The sequence below is a fragment of the Moschus berezovskii genome, chromosome 8, assembly GCF_049115385.1.
Source record: "Moschus berezovskii isolate FMDL1 chromosome 8, NW_MosBer_1.0, whole genome shotgun sequence".
NCBI lineage: Eukaryota > Metazoa > Chordata > Mammalia > Artiodactyla > Moschidae > Moschus > Moschus berezovskii.
Window position 1 is genome coordinate 88,688,679 of NC_142467.1, and position 18,823 is coordinate 88,707,501.

Sequence of the window (18,823 nt, forward strand, 5' to 3'; positions counted from 1 at the left end):
GGAGGGGGTTGGAAATCCAACTTCTGAGTTAAAATAGCAGCAAAACTTCTGAGTGGTGATGTGATCAGAAAAGGGGGATGGTTTAAACAACTTTAATTTACATTCTTCATTGGAAAATTAGCCATTTTATTTTGAATATGATCTTCTAAGCTTAATTTTGGCAGCTTTGTTTAGCTCATTTTTATGTAAGATACTTGTGTCTTATCTTTCCAATTCAATTCTAAACTCACTGAGTACAGAAATCATCTTACCTCATTTCTGTATGCAAATAGGAAGTGTTTGTTTCTATTTTCATTTCTGCATACTGTGTTCATGTAACAGAATGGAAGTACTTGTATGATTTAGTATTACTAAAAATTTATTCTCTCTTGGAAATGCTGATTTGAAAAGCACAGACCTCTAATCCCAGGCACTGCCACCAGGTGGGGTGTCTGCTACCTTATGATAAACAGCATAATTGTCAACAGTTTCAGGAATTTGAATAATTAATCAATAGGAGACAACTCTGGGATTAGGTATTATACCTTTTTATCAGTAGCTTTGAAAATTAGATTTTTATTAGAGCTATGTGTAGCTATACAGATATACTGAGAAGAATATTTATTTTTTAATATAATAGTTGTATCTTGCTCCTAGCCACCTGATCCCTTTCAGGGTAATATCAGATTGCCTGGTGTGGCCTTACTTATTATTTTACTTAATTATCTTATTATCTTACTTGTCTCCAGCTCAAGTTTCAAAACCCTTTGTTCATCTCCTAGGGAAGGCTTGATCTTTCTTGTCCAATACTCTATTTCAGGGACACACATCCAGCATCTGTATGCTCTCCAGCTATGTTTCCTCCTCCCTACACTTTCTGATTTACAGGAGTTCCATGAGCAGAACTTAAGTTAATCTGCTCTGTTCCAGGATTCACTGTGTTTCTAACCAAGCTACCCATTGTGCTTTTTCTCACCTTATAATTCATAAGCTGTTGGGAAGCTTTTTAACATGGAATACAGTCACCCATTTACTCATGATAGTTTTGTATTCTCAGTGTTGCTCCAAAAAACTTCTCAACTTAAAATTATGACAGCTTTTATAGATAATTTTTTTCTTTATATAGGTATTGAAATATCACATCAAAAGCCAAAACCAAAAGAAAAATAGGGAAAGTCAGTGAAGAAAAAAGAATTAGAAGAAACTCAAGATGTATTTCATGTTTTATTGACTTTTACAGGTTATGTAGAAGTGCTGGTGATACCTGCTGGAGCAAGAAGAATCAAAGTTGTGGAAGAAAAGCCAGCACACAGCTATTTAGGTAACCTGTGTTAAACACACAGAGCCCATCCAAGTTCAAGCTTAGCTACCTTGCCCTGAGAGTTCTGTGATGACCAGAACATCAGTGTGTTTCTAGTTACATATATGAATTTCCCAGGAAGCTGCTCTTACCAAGTAAGAATTTTTTTCCTTCCCTCCCAGGGACTTCCCTGGAGGAAAAGCAGTGTGGTTGACTAGGCTTTTTTTGGCAGCAGAGGCAGGGGGTAGTTATTAATTACTTCTTCATGTTAGTCCACATTAAGGAACAAATACTTATTGGAGGATTTGGATATGTTTTGTTTCATATATTATATATTTCATATATGCATACACATAAATATATGCATATCTGTGTTTGTTGCATGTGCAAGTGCATACATAGGTGTGTGTGTGTGTGTGTGTGTGTGTGTTTGCTGATTGCTCTGTAATTCGGAAATCTTGTGGGATTCTTAAAAAAAATTATGTATGCTAAGAGGACTTGTTCTTTTAATGGAAGACAGTGAGTTCCTTGGACTGCAAGGAGATCCACCCAGTCCATCCTAAAGGAGATCAGTCCTGCGCGTTCATTGGAAGGACTGATGTTGAAGCTGAAATTCCAATACTTTGGCCACTTGGTGCGAAGGGCTGACTCATTTGAAAAGACCCTGATGCTGGGAAAGATTGAAGGCAGGAGGAGATGGGGACGACAGAGGATACGATGGTTGGATGGCATCATTGACTCAATGGACATGGGTTTGGGTGGACTTCGGGAGTTGGTGATGGACAGGGAGGCCTGGCGTGCTGCAGTTCATGGGGTCACAAAGAGTCAGACACGACTGAGCGACTGAACTAACTGTGCTCTCTTTTGCCTCACTTCAGGTGTACGCATCTATGAAGAAAGTTTCTTGTTTTTAAGTTTAAATTGAAAAGTTGGCTTATAATATTTTGATAGTTTCAGGGGTACTGCATAGTGCTGACATATGCATACATTATGAAATGGTCACCATGATAAGTCTAGTAACCATCTGTCCCCAAACAAAGTTATTACAATGTTATCGATAATATTCCTTATACTATATAAGACCTACATTGCTTATTTCATCACTGGAGCTTTTTATCTCTTAATACCTTTCACCTATTTCTTGTACACACTACCCGCTCCCTCTGGCAGTCACCCCTTTGCTCTCTGTATCTAAGAGTTTCTTTTTATTTTGATTTGTTTTCTTGTTTTCATTTTTTAAATTCCACGTGTATATGAGATCATACAGTATTTGTCTTTCTTTGTCTTACTTATTTCATTTACCATCAGTTCAGTTCAGTTCAGTTGCTCAGTCGTGTCTGACTCTTTGCAACCCCATGAATCCTCTAAATCTAAATATTTGTTGCAAATGGCAAGATTTCTTTTTCTTTTCGATGATTAATAGTCCATTGTGTATATAAACCATGCTGAAATACTTTCCCATACCATATACAGACATAAACTCAAAATGGATTAAAGTTTTAAATTTAAGACCTGAAACCATAAAATTCCAAGAAGAAAACATAGGTTCTTTGACAGCAGTCTTAACTATATATATATATATATTTTTATTTGTCTACGTAGGCAAGGCAAACGAAAGCAAAAATAACCAAATGGGACTGTGTCGAACTAAAACCTGTTAACAAATGACAGGTTCTGTCTTCTTTATCTATTCTTCTATCATTGGACACTTAGATGAATGAACGCTTCCATATCTTGACTATTGTAAACAATGCCACACTGAACATCAGGGTGCTTATCTCTTTTTGAATTAGTACTTTTATTTTCTTTGAGTTAATACCTAGGAGCGAAATTGCTGGATCATATGGAAGTTCTGTATTTGACTTTCTAAGGAATCTCCCTACTGCCTTCCATAGTGACCACACCAATTACACTCCCACCAACAGTATAAGAAGATTTTCTTTTTTCCACATACTGCCAACAATTGTTTTTGTCTTTTTAATGATAACCATTCTGACAGGATGCTGATTCCAGCCATGAAATTAAAAGACGCTTACTCCTTGGAAGCAAAGTTATGACCAACCTAGATAGTATATTAAAAAGCAGAGACATTACTTTGCCAACAAAGGTCCGTCTAGTCAACGCTATGGTTTTTCCCGTGGTCACGTATGGATGTGAGAGTTGGACTGTGAAGAAAGCTGATCGCCGAAGAACTGATGCTTTTGAAATGTGGTGCTGGAGAAGACTCTTGAGAGTCCCTTGGACTGCAAGGAGATCCAACCACTCCATTCTAAAGGAGATCGATCCTGGGTGTTCATTGGAAGGACTGATGCTAAAGCTGAAACTCCAATACTTTGGCCACCTCATGCGACGAGTTGACTCACTGGAAAAGACTCTGATGCTGGGAAAGAGTGGAGGCAGGAGGAGAAGGGGATGACAGAGAATGAGATGGCTGGATGGCATCACCGACTCGATGGACATGAGTTTGAGTGAACTCTGGGAGTTGGTGATGGACAGGGAGGCCTGGTGTGCTGTGATTCATGGGGTCACAAAGAGTCGGTCACGACTGAGCGACTGAACTCAACTGATTCTGACAGATGTGAGGTGATATCTCATCATGGTTTTGATTTTCATTCTCCTGATGATTAGTAATTCTGAGCATCTTTTTATGTACCTGTTGACCATCAGAATGTCTTTGAAAAAAATTTCTCTTCAGAGCATCTGCCCACTTTTTATTTGGATTGTTTAGGGATTTATGATGTTGATTGTATGAGCACTTTGTATATTTTGGATATTAACTTCTTACAGGATATATTGTTCGCAAATATCTTCTCCCATTCAGTAAGCTGCCTTTTCATTTGTTGACAAATTTTTAGTTTGACATATTCCCATTTGGTTATTTTTGCTTTTGTTTGCCTTGCCTGAGTAGACATATCCCCCCCCTCAAAAAAATATTGCTAAAACCGCCGTCAAAGAGCATACTACCTATGCTTTCGTCTAGGAATTTTGTGGTTTCAGGTCTTAAATTTAAAACTTTTATCCATTTTGAGTTTATGTCTGTATGCAGTGTGGGAAAGTAGTTCAGTTTGGTTCTTACGCATGTAGTTGTCCAGTTCTCCCAACACCATTTGTAGAAGAGCTGTCCTTCCTCAATGTCTGTTCTTGTCTTCTTTGTCATAGGTTAATTAACCATAAAAACATTAATTTATTTCTGGTCTTTCTGTTCTGTTCTATTGATCAATGTCTGTCTTTCTCCATGTTTGGTACCATACTCTTTTAATTACTGTTCCTTTGTAGTATCATTTAAAATGAGGGTATGTGTGATACCTACAGCTTTATTCCTCTTTTTCTTTTTTTTTTTTGTAATTAATTTATTTTTTATTGGAGGCAAATTATTTTACAATATTATATTGGTTGGTTTTGCCATACATTGACATGAATTCGCCCCGGGTTTACATAAGTTCCCCCTCCTGAACCCCCCTCCCACCTCCCTCCTCCCTTTATCCTCCCTCTGGGTCATCCCCGCATGCCAGCCCCGAGCATCCTATAACATGCATTGACCCTGAACTAGTGATTCATATCACATATGACAACATACGTGTTTCAGTGACATTCTCCCAAATCATCCCACCCTCACCCTCTCCCACAGAGTCCCAAAGACTGATCTATACATCTGTGTCTCTTTTGCTGTCTCGTATACAGGGTTATCATTTGCATCTTTCTAAATTCCATATATATAAGCCAGAAAGAAAAACACCAATATTCCTCTTTTTCAAGATTGCTTTGGCTATTCGAGGTCTTTTTGTTTCCAAATAAAATTTTAGAATTATTTGTCCAAATTCTCTGGAAAGTGCAAGTAGTGTTTTGATAAGGGTTGCAATAAATTTGTAGACTGCTTTAAGTGGTATGGTCATTTTAACAATAAAAATTCTTCCAGTTTATGAGTTCAGTGTATCTTTCTATCACCTTCTGTTGTCTTCAGTTTCTTTCATTAATGCCATATAGTCTTCCAATAGAATTCTTGTACCTTCTTAGTTAGATTTACTCTTAAATATTTTATTCTTTTTGATGTAATTATAAATGTGATTGTTTTCTTATTTTCCTTTTCTCATGATTCATTACTAGTATTTAGAAGTGCAACAAACTTCTGTATATTGATTTTGTATCCTGCTACTTTTCTGAATTCATGTATTAGTTCTAATAGTATTTTGGTGGCATCTTTAGAATTTTTTGCATATAGTATCATGTCATATGCAAAGAGTGATAGTTTTCTTTCTTCCAGTTTGGATTGTTTTTCTTTGTTTTTCTTGTCTGACTATGGTGGCTAGAACTTCCCATACTATGTTGAATGAACATGGTAAGAGTAGGCATCTTTATCCCATTCCTGATTTTAGAAGAAATGCTTTCACCCTTGACCATTAAGTAAGATGTTGACTGTGCTTTTATCATATCTGGCCTTATTAAATCTCGAGGTATATGTCTTCTATTTCCACATTGTTAAAAGCTTTTTTATTCTAAATAAATGTTGATTTTGTCAACATCTTTTTCTGTATCTTTTGAGATGACCATTTTTTAAAATTGTTCACTTTATTTACCTGGTATTTCAGGTAAGTATTGATTTGTGAATATTTCACTATCCTTTCACCTCTGAGATGGACCTAATTTAATCATGATGTAGTGACCCTTTTAATGTATTGTTGAATTTTATTTTCTACTCTTTTTTTGAAAATTTTGGATCTATGTTCATCAGGAATATTGACCTGTAACTTTCTTATCCTGTGCTGTCTTTGTCTAATTTTGTATCAGGGTGATACTTGCCTTGTGGAATGAATTTTGAAGTGTTCCTTCCTCTTAAATTTTGGGGAATAGTTTGAGAAGGATAAATGTAAACGCTTCTTTAAATATTAGGTGAATTTACCTGTGGAGCTATCTGGTCCTTGAGTTTTGTTTATTGGGAATTTTCTGATTAATGAATCAATTTCATTACTGGGAATTGTTCTTTCAATCTCTCTATTTCTTCCTGATTCAGTCTTGGGACATTGCATATTTCAAGGAATTTATTCATTATTTATAGGTTATCCAGTTTTTTCTATACAGTTATTCATACTAATCTCTTATGATCCTCTGTATTTTGTGGTGTTAATTTTAACTTTATTTTTTCATTTCTGATTTTATTTCATTGGGCACTTGAGAAAATATTTCTAAATTTTTAAGTATTGCTTCTGGAAAAAATTGTATCAGCTATTTTACTTAGGCCAATTAATGATTTTTAAATATATGAAAGAAAATAGTATATTGTCAAAATATATATTGCTTATAAATTAATAAGCTAATTAAGTCATGTAAAATTCTCTCGTATAGTCATGGCATTCACTGACATCTAATATTACACGTCTGGTAAAAGGCTATTCTTCCAGAATTTAAGCATCATATTTATATTATCTTTTTTCAAATTATTATATTTCTAGCTTATATTGGAGTAGGGCTTCCCAAGTGGCTTTGGTGGTAAAGAAACTGTTTACCAATACAGGAGATGTAAAAGATGCAAATTCGATACTTGGGTTGATAAGGTCTCCTGGAGGAGGGCATGGCAACCCACTGCAATATTCTTGCCTGGAGTATCCCATGGACAGAGGAGCCTGGCAAGCTATGGTTCATAGGGTCACAAAGAGACATGACTGAAGCTACTTAGCACAACACACACAGCACATAGTTGATTTACAATGTTGTGTTAGTTTCAGGTATACAGCAAAGTGATTCAGTCATATTTAACCTTTTTCATATTTCTTTTCCGTTTAAGTTATTATAGAATATTGAATAGAGGTCCCTATGCTATACAGTAGGTACTTATTGATTATGTATTTTCTATAATAGTGTATGTGTTAATAGCAACCTCCTAATTTATACTTCCCTTCCACCTTTTCCCTTTGGTAACGGTAAGTTTGTTTTCTAAGTCTGTGAGTCTGTTTCTGTTTTCTAAATAAGTGTATTTGTAATATTTTTTTAGATTCCACATATAAGTGATATCACATCATATTTGTCTTTGTCTGACATACTTCATTTAGTATGATAATCTCTAGGTCCATCCGTGTTGCTGCAAATAGCGTTATTTCACTCTTTCTATGACTGAGTAATATTCCACTGTATACATGTACCACGTCATCTGTAATCATTCATCTGTCAGTGAACTTTTATGCTGCTTCCATGTCTTGGCTACGATAAATAGTGCTGCAGTGAATGTTAGGGTGAATGTATCTTTTCAAATTCTGGTTTTCTCCAGATACATGCCCAGAAATGGGATTACAGGATCATATGATAGCTCTGATTTTAGTTTTTTAAGGAACCTCCATACTGTTCTCCATAGTGGATACACCAGTTTACATTCCCACCAACAATGTAAACGTGCTTCCTTTTCTGTACACCTTCTCGAGCACTTAGCGTTTATAGACTTTTTGATGGTGGCCATTTGACTGATGTGAGGTGATAACTCACTATAGTTTTGATTTGCAATTCTCTAATAATTAATGATTTTGAACTTTTCATTTGTTTTCTGGGCATCTATTTGTCTTCTCTGAAGAAATGTCTGTTTAGATCTTATGCCCATATTTTGACTGTTTTCTTATATTGAGCAACATGAACTGTTTGCATAATTTGGAAATTAATCCTTTGTAAGTCACACCATTTGCAAATATTTTCTCCCATTCTGTGGGCTGTGTTTTTTTATGATTTCCACTTTTAAGTTTAATTAGGTCTGTTTATCTTTATTTTTATTTTCATTAATCTAGGAGGTGGATCCAATATGATGTTGCTGCAATTTATTTCAAAGAGTGTACTGCATATATTTTCCTCTACGAGTTCTATAGTATCCAGTCTTACACTTAGGTCTTTAATCCATTTTGAGTTTATTTTTATATCTGGTGTTAGAGAATGGCTACTCAGTTACCCGTTGTTGTTTAGTAGCATATTATTTAGCCTCCATATATTTGTGGTTTTTACACTTTTTTATTGTAATTTATTCCTTATCTCATAGTGTTGTGGTTGAAGTAGATGCTTCATTTGATTTCAGTTTTCTTAAATTTACCCAGGCTTGCTTTGTAGCCTAACAAGTGGTCAATCCTGGAGAACATTCCACGTGCATGTGAGAAGAGTGTACATTTTGCTGCTTTTGGATGGACTGCTTTATATCAATTAAGTCTGTTCAGTCTATTCTGACATTTAAGGCCTATGTTTCCTTACTGATTTTCTCTCTTGAGGGCCTGCCCATTGACATAAATGAGGTGTTGAAGTCCCCCACTATTATTGTGTTACTGTCAGTTTCCCCTTTTATGACTGTTATTCAGTCGCTCAGTCGTTTCCAATTCTGCGAACCCTTGGACTGCAGCACACCAGGCCTCCCTGTCCTTCACCATCTCCTGGAGTTTGCTCAAACTCATGTCCACTGAGTCGGTGATGCCATCCAACCATCCTGTCCTCTGTCATCACCTTCTCCTCCTGCCTTCAATCTTTCCCAGTATCAGGTTCTTTTCTAATGAGTCAGCTCTTCGTATCAGGTGGCCAAAGTATTGGAGCTTCAGCTTCAGCATCAATGAATATTCAGGATTGATTTCCTTTAAAATTGGCTGGTTTGATCTCCTTGCAGTCCAAGGGACTCTCAAGTCTTCTCCAATACCACAGTTCAAAAGCATCAGTTCTTCGACACTCAGCCTTCTTTATAGTCCCAACTCTCACAAATATACATGACCTTGGAAAGACCATAGCTTTGGTTATACGCACTGTTGTCGGCAAAGAAATAATATCTCTGCTTTTAATATGCTGTCTAGGTTTGTCATAGCTTTGACTGTTAGTGGTTGTCTTATAAATTGAGCTGCTCCTATGTTGGGTGCATATATATTTACAATGGTTATATGTTCTTGAATTAATCCCTTGATCATTATCTAGTTTCCTATTTATCTCTTGTAACAGCCTTTATTTTAAAGTCTATTTTCTCCGATATGAGCATTGCTACTCCAGTTTTCCTTTTTTTTTTTCTTTTTTTTTGGTCTCTCCTCAATAGATCAAGGTCAGCAAATGCCCTTTTGTTGGATTCTCAGTATCCACATAATTTCCCAGTGTTCCCATGCTGTGGGGCTCAAGCCTGGGCCTTGCTGTATACTCTGCTATACTGTCTCTCTCAGGAATCACATTTGGCTCCATTCTTTACATTTTTATTTGATGTAAATTATCAAATTTTCATGTACACCTCAGAAATAATGTCTAAATCAAACAGTTTATTTTCATCTGTGCAGAAACCTCTTTTTTAGTTTTCCCAATATAGTAAATGTCAGTGTATCAGTGTCCTTATGAGTGTTGTGACTGTTACCACAAACTTGGTGGTTTAAAATGAGAGGAGTATATTCTGCCAAAGTTCTGGAGGCCATAATCAGTTTTATTGGACCAAAAATCAAGGTGTCTGCAAAACCATGCTCTCTTTGAAGTTTATAGGGTGGCATCCATTCCTGATCTCTTCCAGATTCTATGCTACCTGCATTCTTTTCCTTTGACCATAACAATTCAATATGTACCTCCCTAAAATCATTGCCTTCTCTTCTTTTTCTGTGTTCCACTCTTCCTTCATCTTAAAAAACTACATGTGATTGCATTTTAGGCCCACTATGGTAATATCCAGGAAAATCTCCCCATCTGAAGACCCTTAATTTAATCATATTTGCAGTGTTATTTTGGAGAAGCCAATGGCACCCCACTCCAGTACTCTTTCCTGGAGAATCCCATGGACAGAGGAGCCTGGTAGGCTGCAGTCCCTGGGGTCGCTAACAGCCAGACATGACTGAGCGACTTCACTTTCACTTTCATGCATTGGAGAAGGAAATGGCAACCCACTCCAGTTTTCTTGCCTGGAGAATCCCAGGGACGGCGGAGCCTGGTGGGCTGCCATCTATGGGGTCGCACAGTCAGACACGACTGAAGTGACTTAGCAGTAGCAGCAGCAATGTTATTTATTTGCCATATAAGATAGAATTCATATGTTACAGGGATTCCAACATGAATATCTTTATTCCCCTTGAAACCATTTTTTTAAAAATTGTGGTAAATACATATAACAAAATTGACACCTTACCTATATTAATTGCAGCCATGAAATTAAAAGACGCTTGCTCCTTGGAAGGAAAGTTATGACCATCCTAGATAGCATATTAAAAAGCAGAGACATTACTTTGCCAACAAAGGTCCGTCTAGTCAAGGCTATGGTTTTTCCCGTGGTCATGTATGGATGTGAGAGTTGGACTGTGAAGAAAGCTGATCGCCGAAGAATTGATGCTTTTGAACTGTGGTGCTGGAGAAGACTCTTGAGAGTCCCTTGGACTGCAAGGAGATCCAACCAGTCCATTCTAAAAGAGATCAATCCTGGGTGTTCATTGGAGGGACTGATGCTAAAGCTGAAACTCCAATACTTTGGCCACCTCATGAGACGAGTTGACTCACTGGAAAAGACTCTGATGCTAGGAGGGATTGGGGGCAGGAGGAGAAGGGGACGACAGAGAATGAGATGGCTGGATGGCATCACCGACTCTGTGGACGTGAGTTTGAGTGAACTCCGGGAGTTGGTGATGGACAGGGAGGCCTGGCGTGCTGTGATTCATGGGGTCGTGGAGAGTCGGACACGACTGAGCAACTGAACTGAACTGAACTGAACTGATGATGGCATTGAGTACATTCACTATGTTGCACAGCTACCACCATCCGTCTTCAGGACTCTTAATCTCGTAAACCTGAAACTCTGTACCCACTAATAGTAACTCCCCATTTTCCTCTCTTCCCATTCCCTGGTAACCTCCGTCTTGCTTTTCTATCTCCATGAATTTGACCACCCTACATATCTCATACATATGGAATCACACTATAAATGTCCATTTATGACTGACATATCCCTTACCATAATGCCCTCAATATTTAGCTATACTGTAGCATAAGTCAACATTCCCATCTTTTTATTTATTTATTTATTTTTCATTCCCATCTTTTTAAAGGCTATTATTCCAATGTGTGTACATATATATATGTATGTACCTTTTGCTTATCTATTCATTCATTCATGGTTCTTGGGTTGCTTTCAAATTTTTAGCTATTGTGAATAATGTTGCTATGAATATGGATGTATGAATCTCTCTTAAAGACCTGGCTTTTCATTCTCTTAAGTATATACCCAGAAGCAGGATTCTTGGATCATAGACTAATTTTATTTTTAATTTTTTTAGGAACTATGTAACATTTTCCACAGTTACCACACCATTTGCAATTTTTAACAACAGGTTACAAGGGTTCCAATTTCTTCATATCTTCACCAACACTTGTTTTCTGTTTATTTTAATAGTAGCCATCCTAATAGCTATGAAGTGTTATCTCATTAGGGATTTGATTTGTATTTCTCTAATAATAAGTGATGTTAAATATCTTTTCATGCACTTGTTGGCTTTGTATAACTTCTTTGGAGAAGTATCTGTTCAGGTCTTTGCCCATTTTTTATTTAGGCTGTTTGATTCTTTTGTTGTTTTTGACCAGTTGTTTTCTCTATATATTCTGGATCTGAATCTCTTTATCAGATTGATTTTCAGATATTTTCTCCTAGTTTGTGGGTTTTTACTATGTTAATAGTGTCTTTTCATGTAGTTTTCAATTTTCATGAATTTTGTCTGTTTTTCTTTTATAATCTGTCCCTTTGGTGCAATGTCCAAGAAATCATTGTCAACTTCAATGTTGGGGAGCTTTTGTCTTTTATTTTCTTGTAAGACTTTTATAGTTTTAGGCCTGACATTTAGAACTTTGATCCATTTTGAGTTAAATTTTATATGTAGGATTAGAGTCCAACTTCAGTTTTCTGCATGTGGATACTCAGTTTTCCCAGCACTACTGTTTGAAAGACTGTCCTTTCTTCATTGAATGATCTTGGCACCCATGTAGAAGGCATTTGGCCATATATGTGAAGGTTTAATTCTGGGATCTCTGTTCTATTCCACTGGTTTGTATGTCTGTTTTTATGCCAGTAACACAGGTTTTGATTACTGTAGCTTTCTAGTAAATTTTGAAATCAGGAAGTGTGAGTCTCCAGGTTTGTTCCTATTTTTCAAGGTTGTTTTGGTTATTCAGGGTCTCCTGAGATTCCCTATGAATTTTAGGATAGATTTTTTTTTAATTTCTGTACAAAAAGCTATCAGAATTTTGATAGTGATTGCACTGAATTTATAGGCCAATTTGGATAATACTGACATCTTAACAATATTAAGTCTTCTAAGTTATGAATCTGAGATGTGTTTTCATTTATTCATTTCATTTCATTAATTTCTTTCAGAAATGTTTTGTAGTTTTCATTGTATACGTATTCACCTCTTTGGTAAAGTTAATTCCCAAGTATTTAATTCTTTCTGATGCTATGCTACTGTAAATAGAAATCTTTTCTTGACTTCCTTTTAGATTGTTCATTATTAGTTTATGGAAATGCAACTGCTTTTTGTGTTGACTTTATATCCTGCTGCTGCTGCTGCTAAGTCACTTCAGTCGTGTCCGACTTTGTACGACCCCATAGACGGCAGCCCACCAGGCTCCCCTGTCCCTGGGATTCTCCAGGCAAGAAAACTGGAGTGGGTTGCCATTTCCTTCTCCAATGCATGAAAGGAAAAGTGAAAGTGAAGTCACTCAGTTTCCTAGCGACTCCATGGACTGCAGCCTACCAGGCTCCTCTGTCCATGGGATTTGCCAGGCGAGAGTACTGGAGTGGGGTGCCATTGCCTTCTCCATTAGATCCTGCTACTTTACTGAATTTATTCATTACTTCTAATGAGTTTTTTTGTAAAATCTTTAGTGGTTTCTACATATGTTATCTGAAAACAAAAATAATTTTAATTCCTCCTTTTTGATTTAGATACCTTTTGTGCTCCTGAATTTGGTTCAGAAGCTAGTATTTTGTTGAGGATTTTTGTATTATTATTCATGAGGGAAATTGATCTGTAGTTTTCGTAGAGGTGTGCTATCAGGAAAATGTACAACAACAGCTGTGGGAAATTTCTCACTGAAAACAGTTTAAGATGTTGAGCAGAGTACAAAATGAGAGGGGGAAAAAAGGAACACTTTTTAAATTTACCTCTGAACTGGAAAGAAGTTAGGATCCCTCACCTGCCAGAAACAAAATGAGAACAGGAAGCCAGAGTATAGGGCTGACTGAAGCCCCACTTACGCTTAATCCTGGTGATCAGTTTAGACTTTGAGAGCCAACAGGAACTGGACAGTAGACAAAATCGGGATCTTTACAAAGTAGAAACTCAAGACCTCTATGTAAAGAGGGACCCCAAAGAATTTACAAACTCAGTGTGAGCTCAGTATGAGGAGACACCCTATATATGTTTCCTTTGTACCATGAAAGAAAAAAATCAAGAAATGTGTCTGTAGTAATTTTGGCACTGAGTGAAGGTAGAAAAGCTACTTTCCTGAGCATTTGTAAACCAAAGTAAATGTTCCTATGGATTTCTAGCACCAGTTTACTCTATGAAGTCCAAAACCCTCAAGACATTTCTTTTAATGAGGTTACCAAGGTGGCTGGTATGTGCAAATGCAAGTCCTTTTTGAAGATAAGTCACCTTTAAACCAGGCCTCAAAAGAATTCTATAAAGTTCAACAAATACAACTTTATAGTTAAAAAAAATGTTTAGGAAACACAGAAGGAAATAGACATTATAAGCAAAACACGGTAAAAAAATAAGGGAGAGCAGAATCAGACATATATATTTGTATCATATACAGAAAACAAAATATTATGGCAATGTTTTTAAATATATAAAAGAGGGATTTAAAAATAAGAATTAACAAAGTTAGCTAAATTTGTATTTAAAGAAGCAAATATAATTTTTTAATGAAAATTTTAAAACTCAATTGATAGAAAATAAAATAGGAGACAAACAACAAATATTCCTAACCAGTAGGTTAGTTATAATGGAAAATGTATGTAGATGTTAGTATTTATTATCTACCTTAAGAAAAATAGCATTTTTTAGTAAATTTGGAGAACCATCTGCCCTTGCTCTTCTATTATATAGTAAATATTATATTAAAATTGGTATTCTTTTTTCCTTATATGTTTGAGCATTGATATTTTCTTTCTGGGAAGGTTTTATAATCCTCAAACCTAACTTCTTTTGTGTGTGTGTGTGTGTGTTTATAACTGTCCAGGTATTCTTTTTCTCTTGTGTCAGATTTGTTAATTGGTGTCTGCAGAAAACTAATACATTTAACTTATCCTATCAAATTTATTGTCTTGAATTTGTTTATATTATGTCCTTGTTACACTACAGTGTGTGTAAGTATTATAACAATATTTCTCCTGTCATTTCCGATATTAATTTGTCTTTTAATCAGAGTTTTGTCCATTTTTGCTCATTTGAGATAACCAATTTTTAGTGTTATTAATTGCATCTAGTTAATCTGCTTTCTATTCAATTGACTTCTGGTCTTATTTTCATCTTGCTTACTTTAGGTGTAAATTGCTGTTGTAAATACCATTTTAAGGTAGAAAATTAGGTAATTGATTTTAGTCCTTTCTTCTTTGCTAATATGACAGTTTTTCTGTCTAGGCACTGGTATAGCTGCATTCCACAATTTTTATAGATCCTACATCTAGTTTAAAATATTCTGAAATTACCATTGTGATTTCTCCTTTGACACGTGGGTAATTTGTAAATATATTGTTTATTTCCAAATATTGGTACATTTTCTAATAGGTATTTTGTTATTGATTCCAGTTAAGTCTGTGTCTAAAGAGAATTTACAGTTGACCGTTGAACAACATGGGGGCTGAGGGTGCCTCCCCTTCACAAATTCGAAGATCCAAGTAGAATTTATAGTCAGACCTCCATATAGACTTTTCCTCCATATATGCCATTTCTCTCTGGGTTCGATTCAACATTTGTGAATTGAACCAAGAGAGGAGGCAGGGATGGCGATCATGTGGTAGTGAAGTATTTAGCATTGAAAAAAATTCACATATAAGTGGCCCATGCAGTTCACATGCCTGTTTCCCAAGGGTCAGTTGTACTGGGTGTGATTTCAATTGAGGCTTGTTTCATGGCCTAGAGCCTATATTGGTCAATGTTTCATTTATATTTGAAAAAAATGATATTCTACAATTGCTGATTCTTCTCTAATATCATTTGGCTCCATTTGTTCTATTTTTGTCTCAAGTGTTCTATGTTATTGATTTTCTACTTTTATCAACTAAAGAAAAAGAACTATTGAAATCTCTGGTTAAAGTTGAGGAATTTTCTGTATCTCCTTTCATTTATGTCAGTTTTTGCTTCAGGCATTTTGATGTTCTAATGTACACATAAGATTACATAATTGTCTTAATAAGTTATCAGTTCAGTTCAGTCGCTCAGTCGTGTCCAACTCTTTGCGACCCCATGATTCACATAGATGTCAGTTAATATTTTACATTTAGAATCAGTCAGTCAGTTCAGTTGCTCAGTCATGTCCAACTCTTTGCAACCCCATGAATCACAGCACGGCAGGCCTCCCTATCCAACACCAACACCCAAAGTTCATTCAAACTCATGTCCATCGAATTGGTGATGCCATCCAGCCATCTCATCCTCTGTCCTCTTCTCCTCCTGCCCCCAATCCCTCCCAGCATCAGGGTCTTTTCCAGTGAGTCAACTCGTCGCATGAGGTGGCCAAAGTATTGGAGTTTCAGCTTTAGCATCAGTCCTTCCAATGAACATCCAGGACTGATTTCCTTTAGAATGGACTGGTTGGATCTCCTTGCAGTCTAAGGGACTCTCAAGAGTCTTCTCCAACACCACAGTTCAAAAGCATCAACTCTTCAGCGCTCAGCTTTCTTCACAGTCCAAATCTCACATCCATACATGACCACTGGAAAAACCATAGCCTTGACTAGATGGACCTTGGCTAGCAAAGTAATGTCTCTGCTTTTTAATATGCTATGTAGGTTGGTCATAACTTTCCTTCCAAGGAGTAAGCTTGGAAATTAAGTCTTTTAATTTCATGGCTGCAGTCAGCATCTGCAGTGATTTTGGAGCCCCCAAAATAAAGTCTGACACTGTTTCCACTGTTTCTCCATCTATTTCCCATGAAGTGATGGGACCAGAAGCCATGATCTTAGTTTTCTGAATGTTGAGCTTCAAGCCAACCTTTTCACTTTCATCAAGAGGCTTTTGAGTTCCTCTTCACTTTCTGCCATAAGGGTGGTGTTATCTGTATATCTGAGGTTATTGATATTTCTCCCGGCAATCTTGATTCCAGCTTGTGCTTCTTCCAGCCCAGCGTTTCTCATGATGTACATTTACAGTAATTTATATGTAAATGACATTTAAAAAATTCACTCTTGATCTCAGAATATTCCTTGCCCTGAAATCTATGCTATCTAATAGTAATATAGATGATACATCTTTTTATTTTAGTATTGAGTGCTTCTTTCCATCCTTTTAGGTTTAAACTCCCTGTCTTTTGTTTTTAAAGTGTTAGTCACTCAGTCATTTCCAACTCTGTGACCCCATGGACTGTAGACCGCCAGGCTCCTCTATCCATGGAATTCTCCAGGCATGAATACTGAAGTGGGTTGCCATTCCCTTCTCCAGGGGTTCTTCCCCACCCAGGGATTGAACACAGGTCTCCTGCATTGCAGGCAGATTCTTTACTATCTGAGCCACCAGAGTAGTTCCCTCTCCCCCTCAAAAAAAGGACATTCTTACAAATTGAATAGCCAGTCCTTTTTTTCTCTGTGGCCTGAAAATCTCTCTCCTTTAACTGATATTCAAAATACATTTAAATATCATTATGGACGTATTGAATTTTTCTATGTATTCCATTCCTTTTCTTTTTTCTCTATATCTGACTTCTTGTTGGAGTATTTTTCAGTATTCTATTAGTCTCTTTTATTTGCTTATTAGCTACATATAGCTCATGTTTTATATTTTCATTTGTTGCTTTAGTATTTACTATATTGATTTTTAACTTATTATATAGTCTCCGGACTTCAGATTATATTGTGTCACTTTACATATAATGCAAGTTCCTTAAAACACTGTACTTCTCTTTACTTGCTTCCTTCCCCTTCTTTGTGCTATTATACATTTTATATAATCAATTTATTTCTATATATGTTTTCAGCACCAAAATACAGTCTAACCATTTATGTTTCAAATAGTCAATTATATGAAAAAGAATTAGTGAAAAAATTATTTGCAAATTTTTGTACATTTGTCAATACCAACATTCTTCATACTTTCACTTAGAAACCTGTTTCCATCTGAACCATGTTTTTTCAGCCTGAAGAACATCATTTAATACTTCTTGTCGAGCAAGTCTGCTGACAGCAATATTTCTCAGATTTTGTTTTTCTGACAGTTTACTTTGCCTTCATATCTGAAATACATTTTCACTGTATTCATTATTTTTTTTTAATTTTTTTTTATTTCTAAAAAAGAATTTTATTAAAAAAGCACAAATGCAAAGAAATGAACAGAGGAAAATGTATGCGTCGAACCTGGACTGGTCACTTATGATAATATACATGCTACAATTCCATTCTCCCCAATCATTCCACCTTCACCCTCTCCCACAGAGTCCCAAAGACTGTTCTAAATGCCTATGTCTCTTTTGCAGTCTCTTATACAGGGTTCAGGTTACCATTTTTCTAAATTCCATATATATGCGTTAATATACAGTATTGATGTTCTTCTTTCTGGCTTACTTCACTCTGTATAATTGGCTCCAATTTCATCCACCTCATTAAAACTGATTCAAATGCATTCTTTTTGATGGCTGAGAAATACTCCATTGTGTATATGTACCAAAGCTTTCTTATCCATTCATCTGCAGATGGACATCTAGGTTGCTTCCATGTCCTGGCTATTATAAACAGTGCTGCAATGAACATTGGAGTACATGTGTCTCTTTCAATTCTGGTTTCCTCGGTATGTATGCCCAGGAGTGCGATCACTGGATCATATGGCAGTTCTATTTCCAGTTTTCTGAGGAATCTCCACACTGTTCTCCATAGTGGCTGTACTAGTTTGCATTCCCACCAACAGTGTAAGAGGGTTCCCTTCTCTCCACACCCTCTCCAGCACTTATTGCATGTAGACTTTTGGATAGCAGCCATTCTGACTGGTGTGAAATGGTATCTCATTGTGGTTTTGATTTGCATTTCTCTGATTATGAGGGATGTTGAGCATTTTTTCATGTGTTCGTTAGCCATCTGTATGTCTTCTTTGGAGAAATGTCTGTTTAGTTCTTTGGCCCATTTTTTGATTGGGTCACTTAGTTTTCTGGAATTAAGCTGCAGGAGCTGCTTGTATAATTTGGAGATTAATCCTTTATCAGTTGCTTCATTTGCTATTATTTTCTCCCATTCTGAAGGCTGTCTTCTCACCTTGCTTAGAGTTTCCTTTGCTGTGCAGAAGCTTTTGATTTTAATTAGGTCCCATTTGTTTATTTTTGCTTTTATTTCCAATATTCTGGGAGGTGGGTCTTGGAGGATCCTGCTGTGATTTATGTCGGAGAGTG

General features: G+C 36.3%; 1 protein-coding gene across 1 annotated transcript in view; it reads left to right on the forward strand.

The window, feature by feature from the left end:
* ADAMTS19 (ADAM metallopeptidase with thrombospondin type 1 motif 19) overlaps nucleotides 1-18,823 on the forward strand; it is a 270,031-nt gene that overhangs the window by 188,990 nt on the left and 62,218 nt on the right. Inside the window, exon 16 of the mRNA XM_055430830.2 lies at nucleotides 1,220-1,300. Coding sequence (XP_055286805.2) covers nucleotides 1,220-1,300 — 81 coding nt within the window. The remainder of the gene's footprint in view (nucleotides 1-1,219; nucleotides 1,301-18,823) is intronic.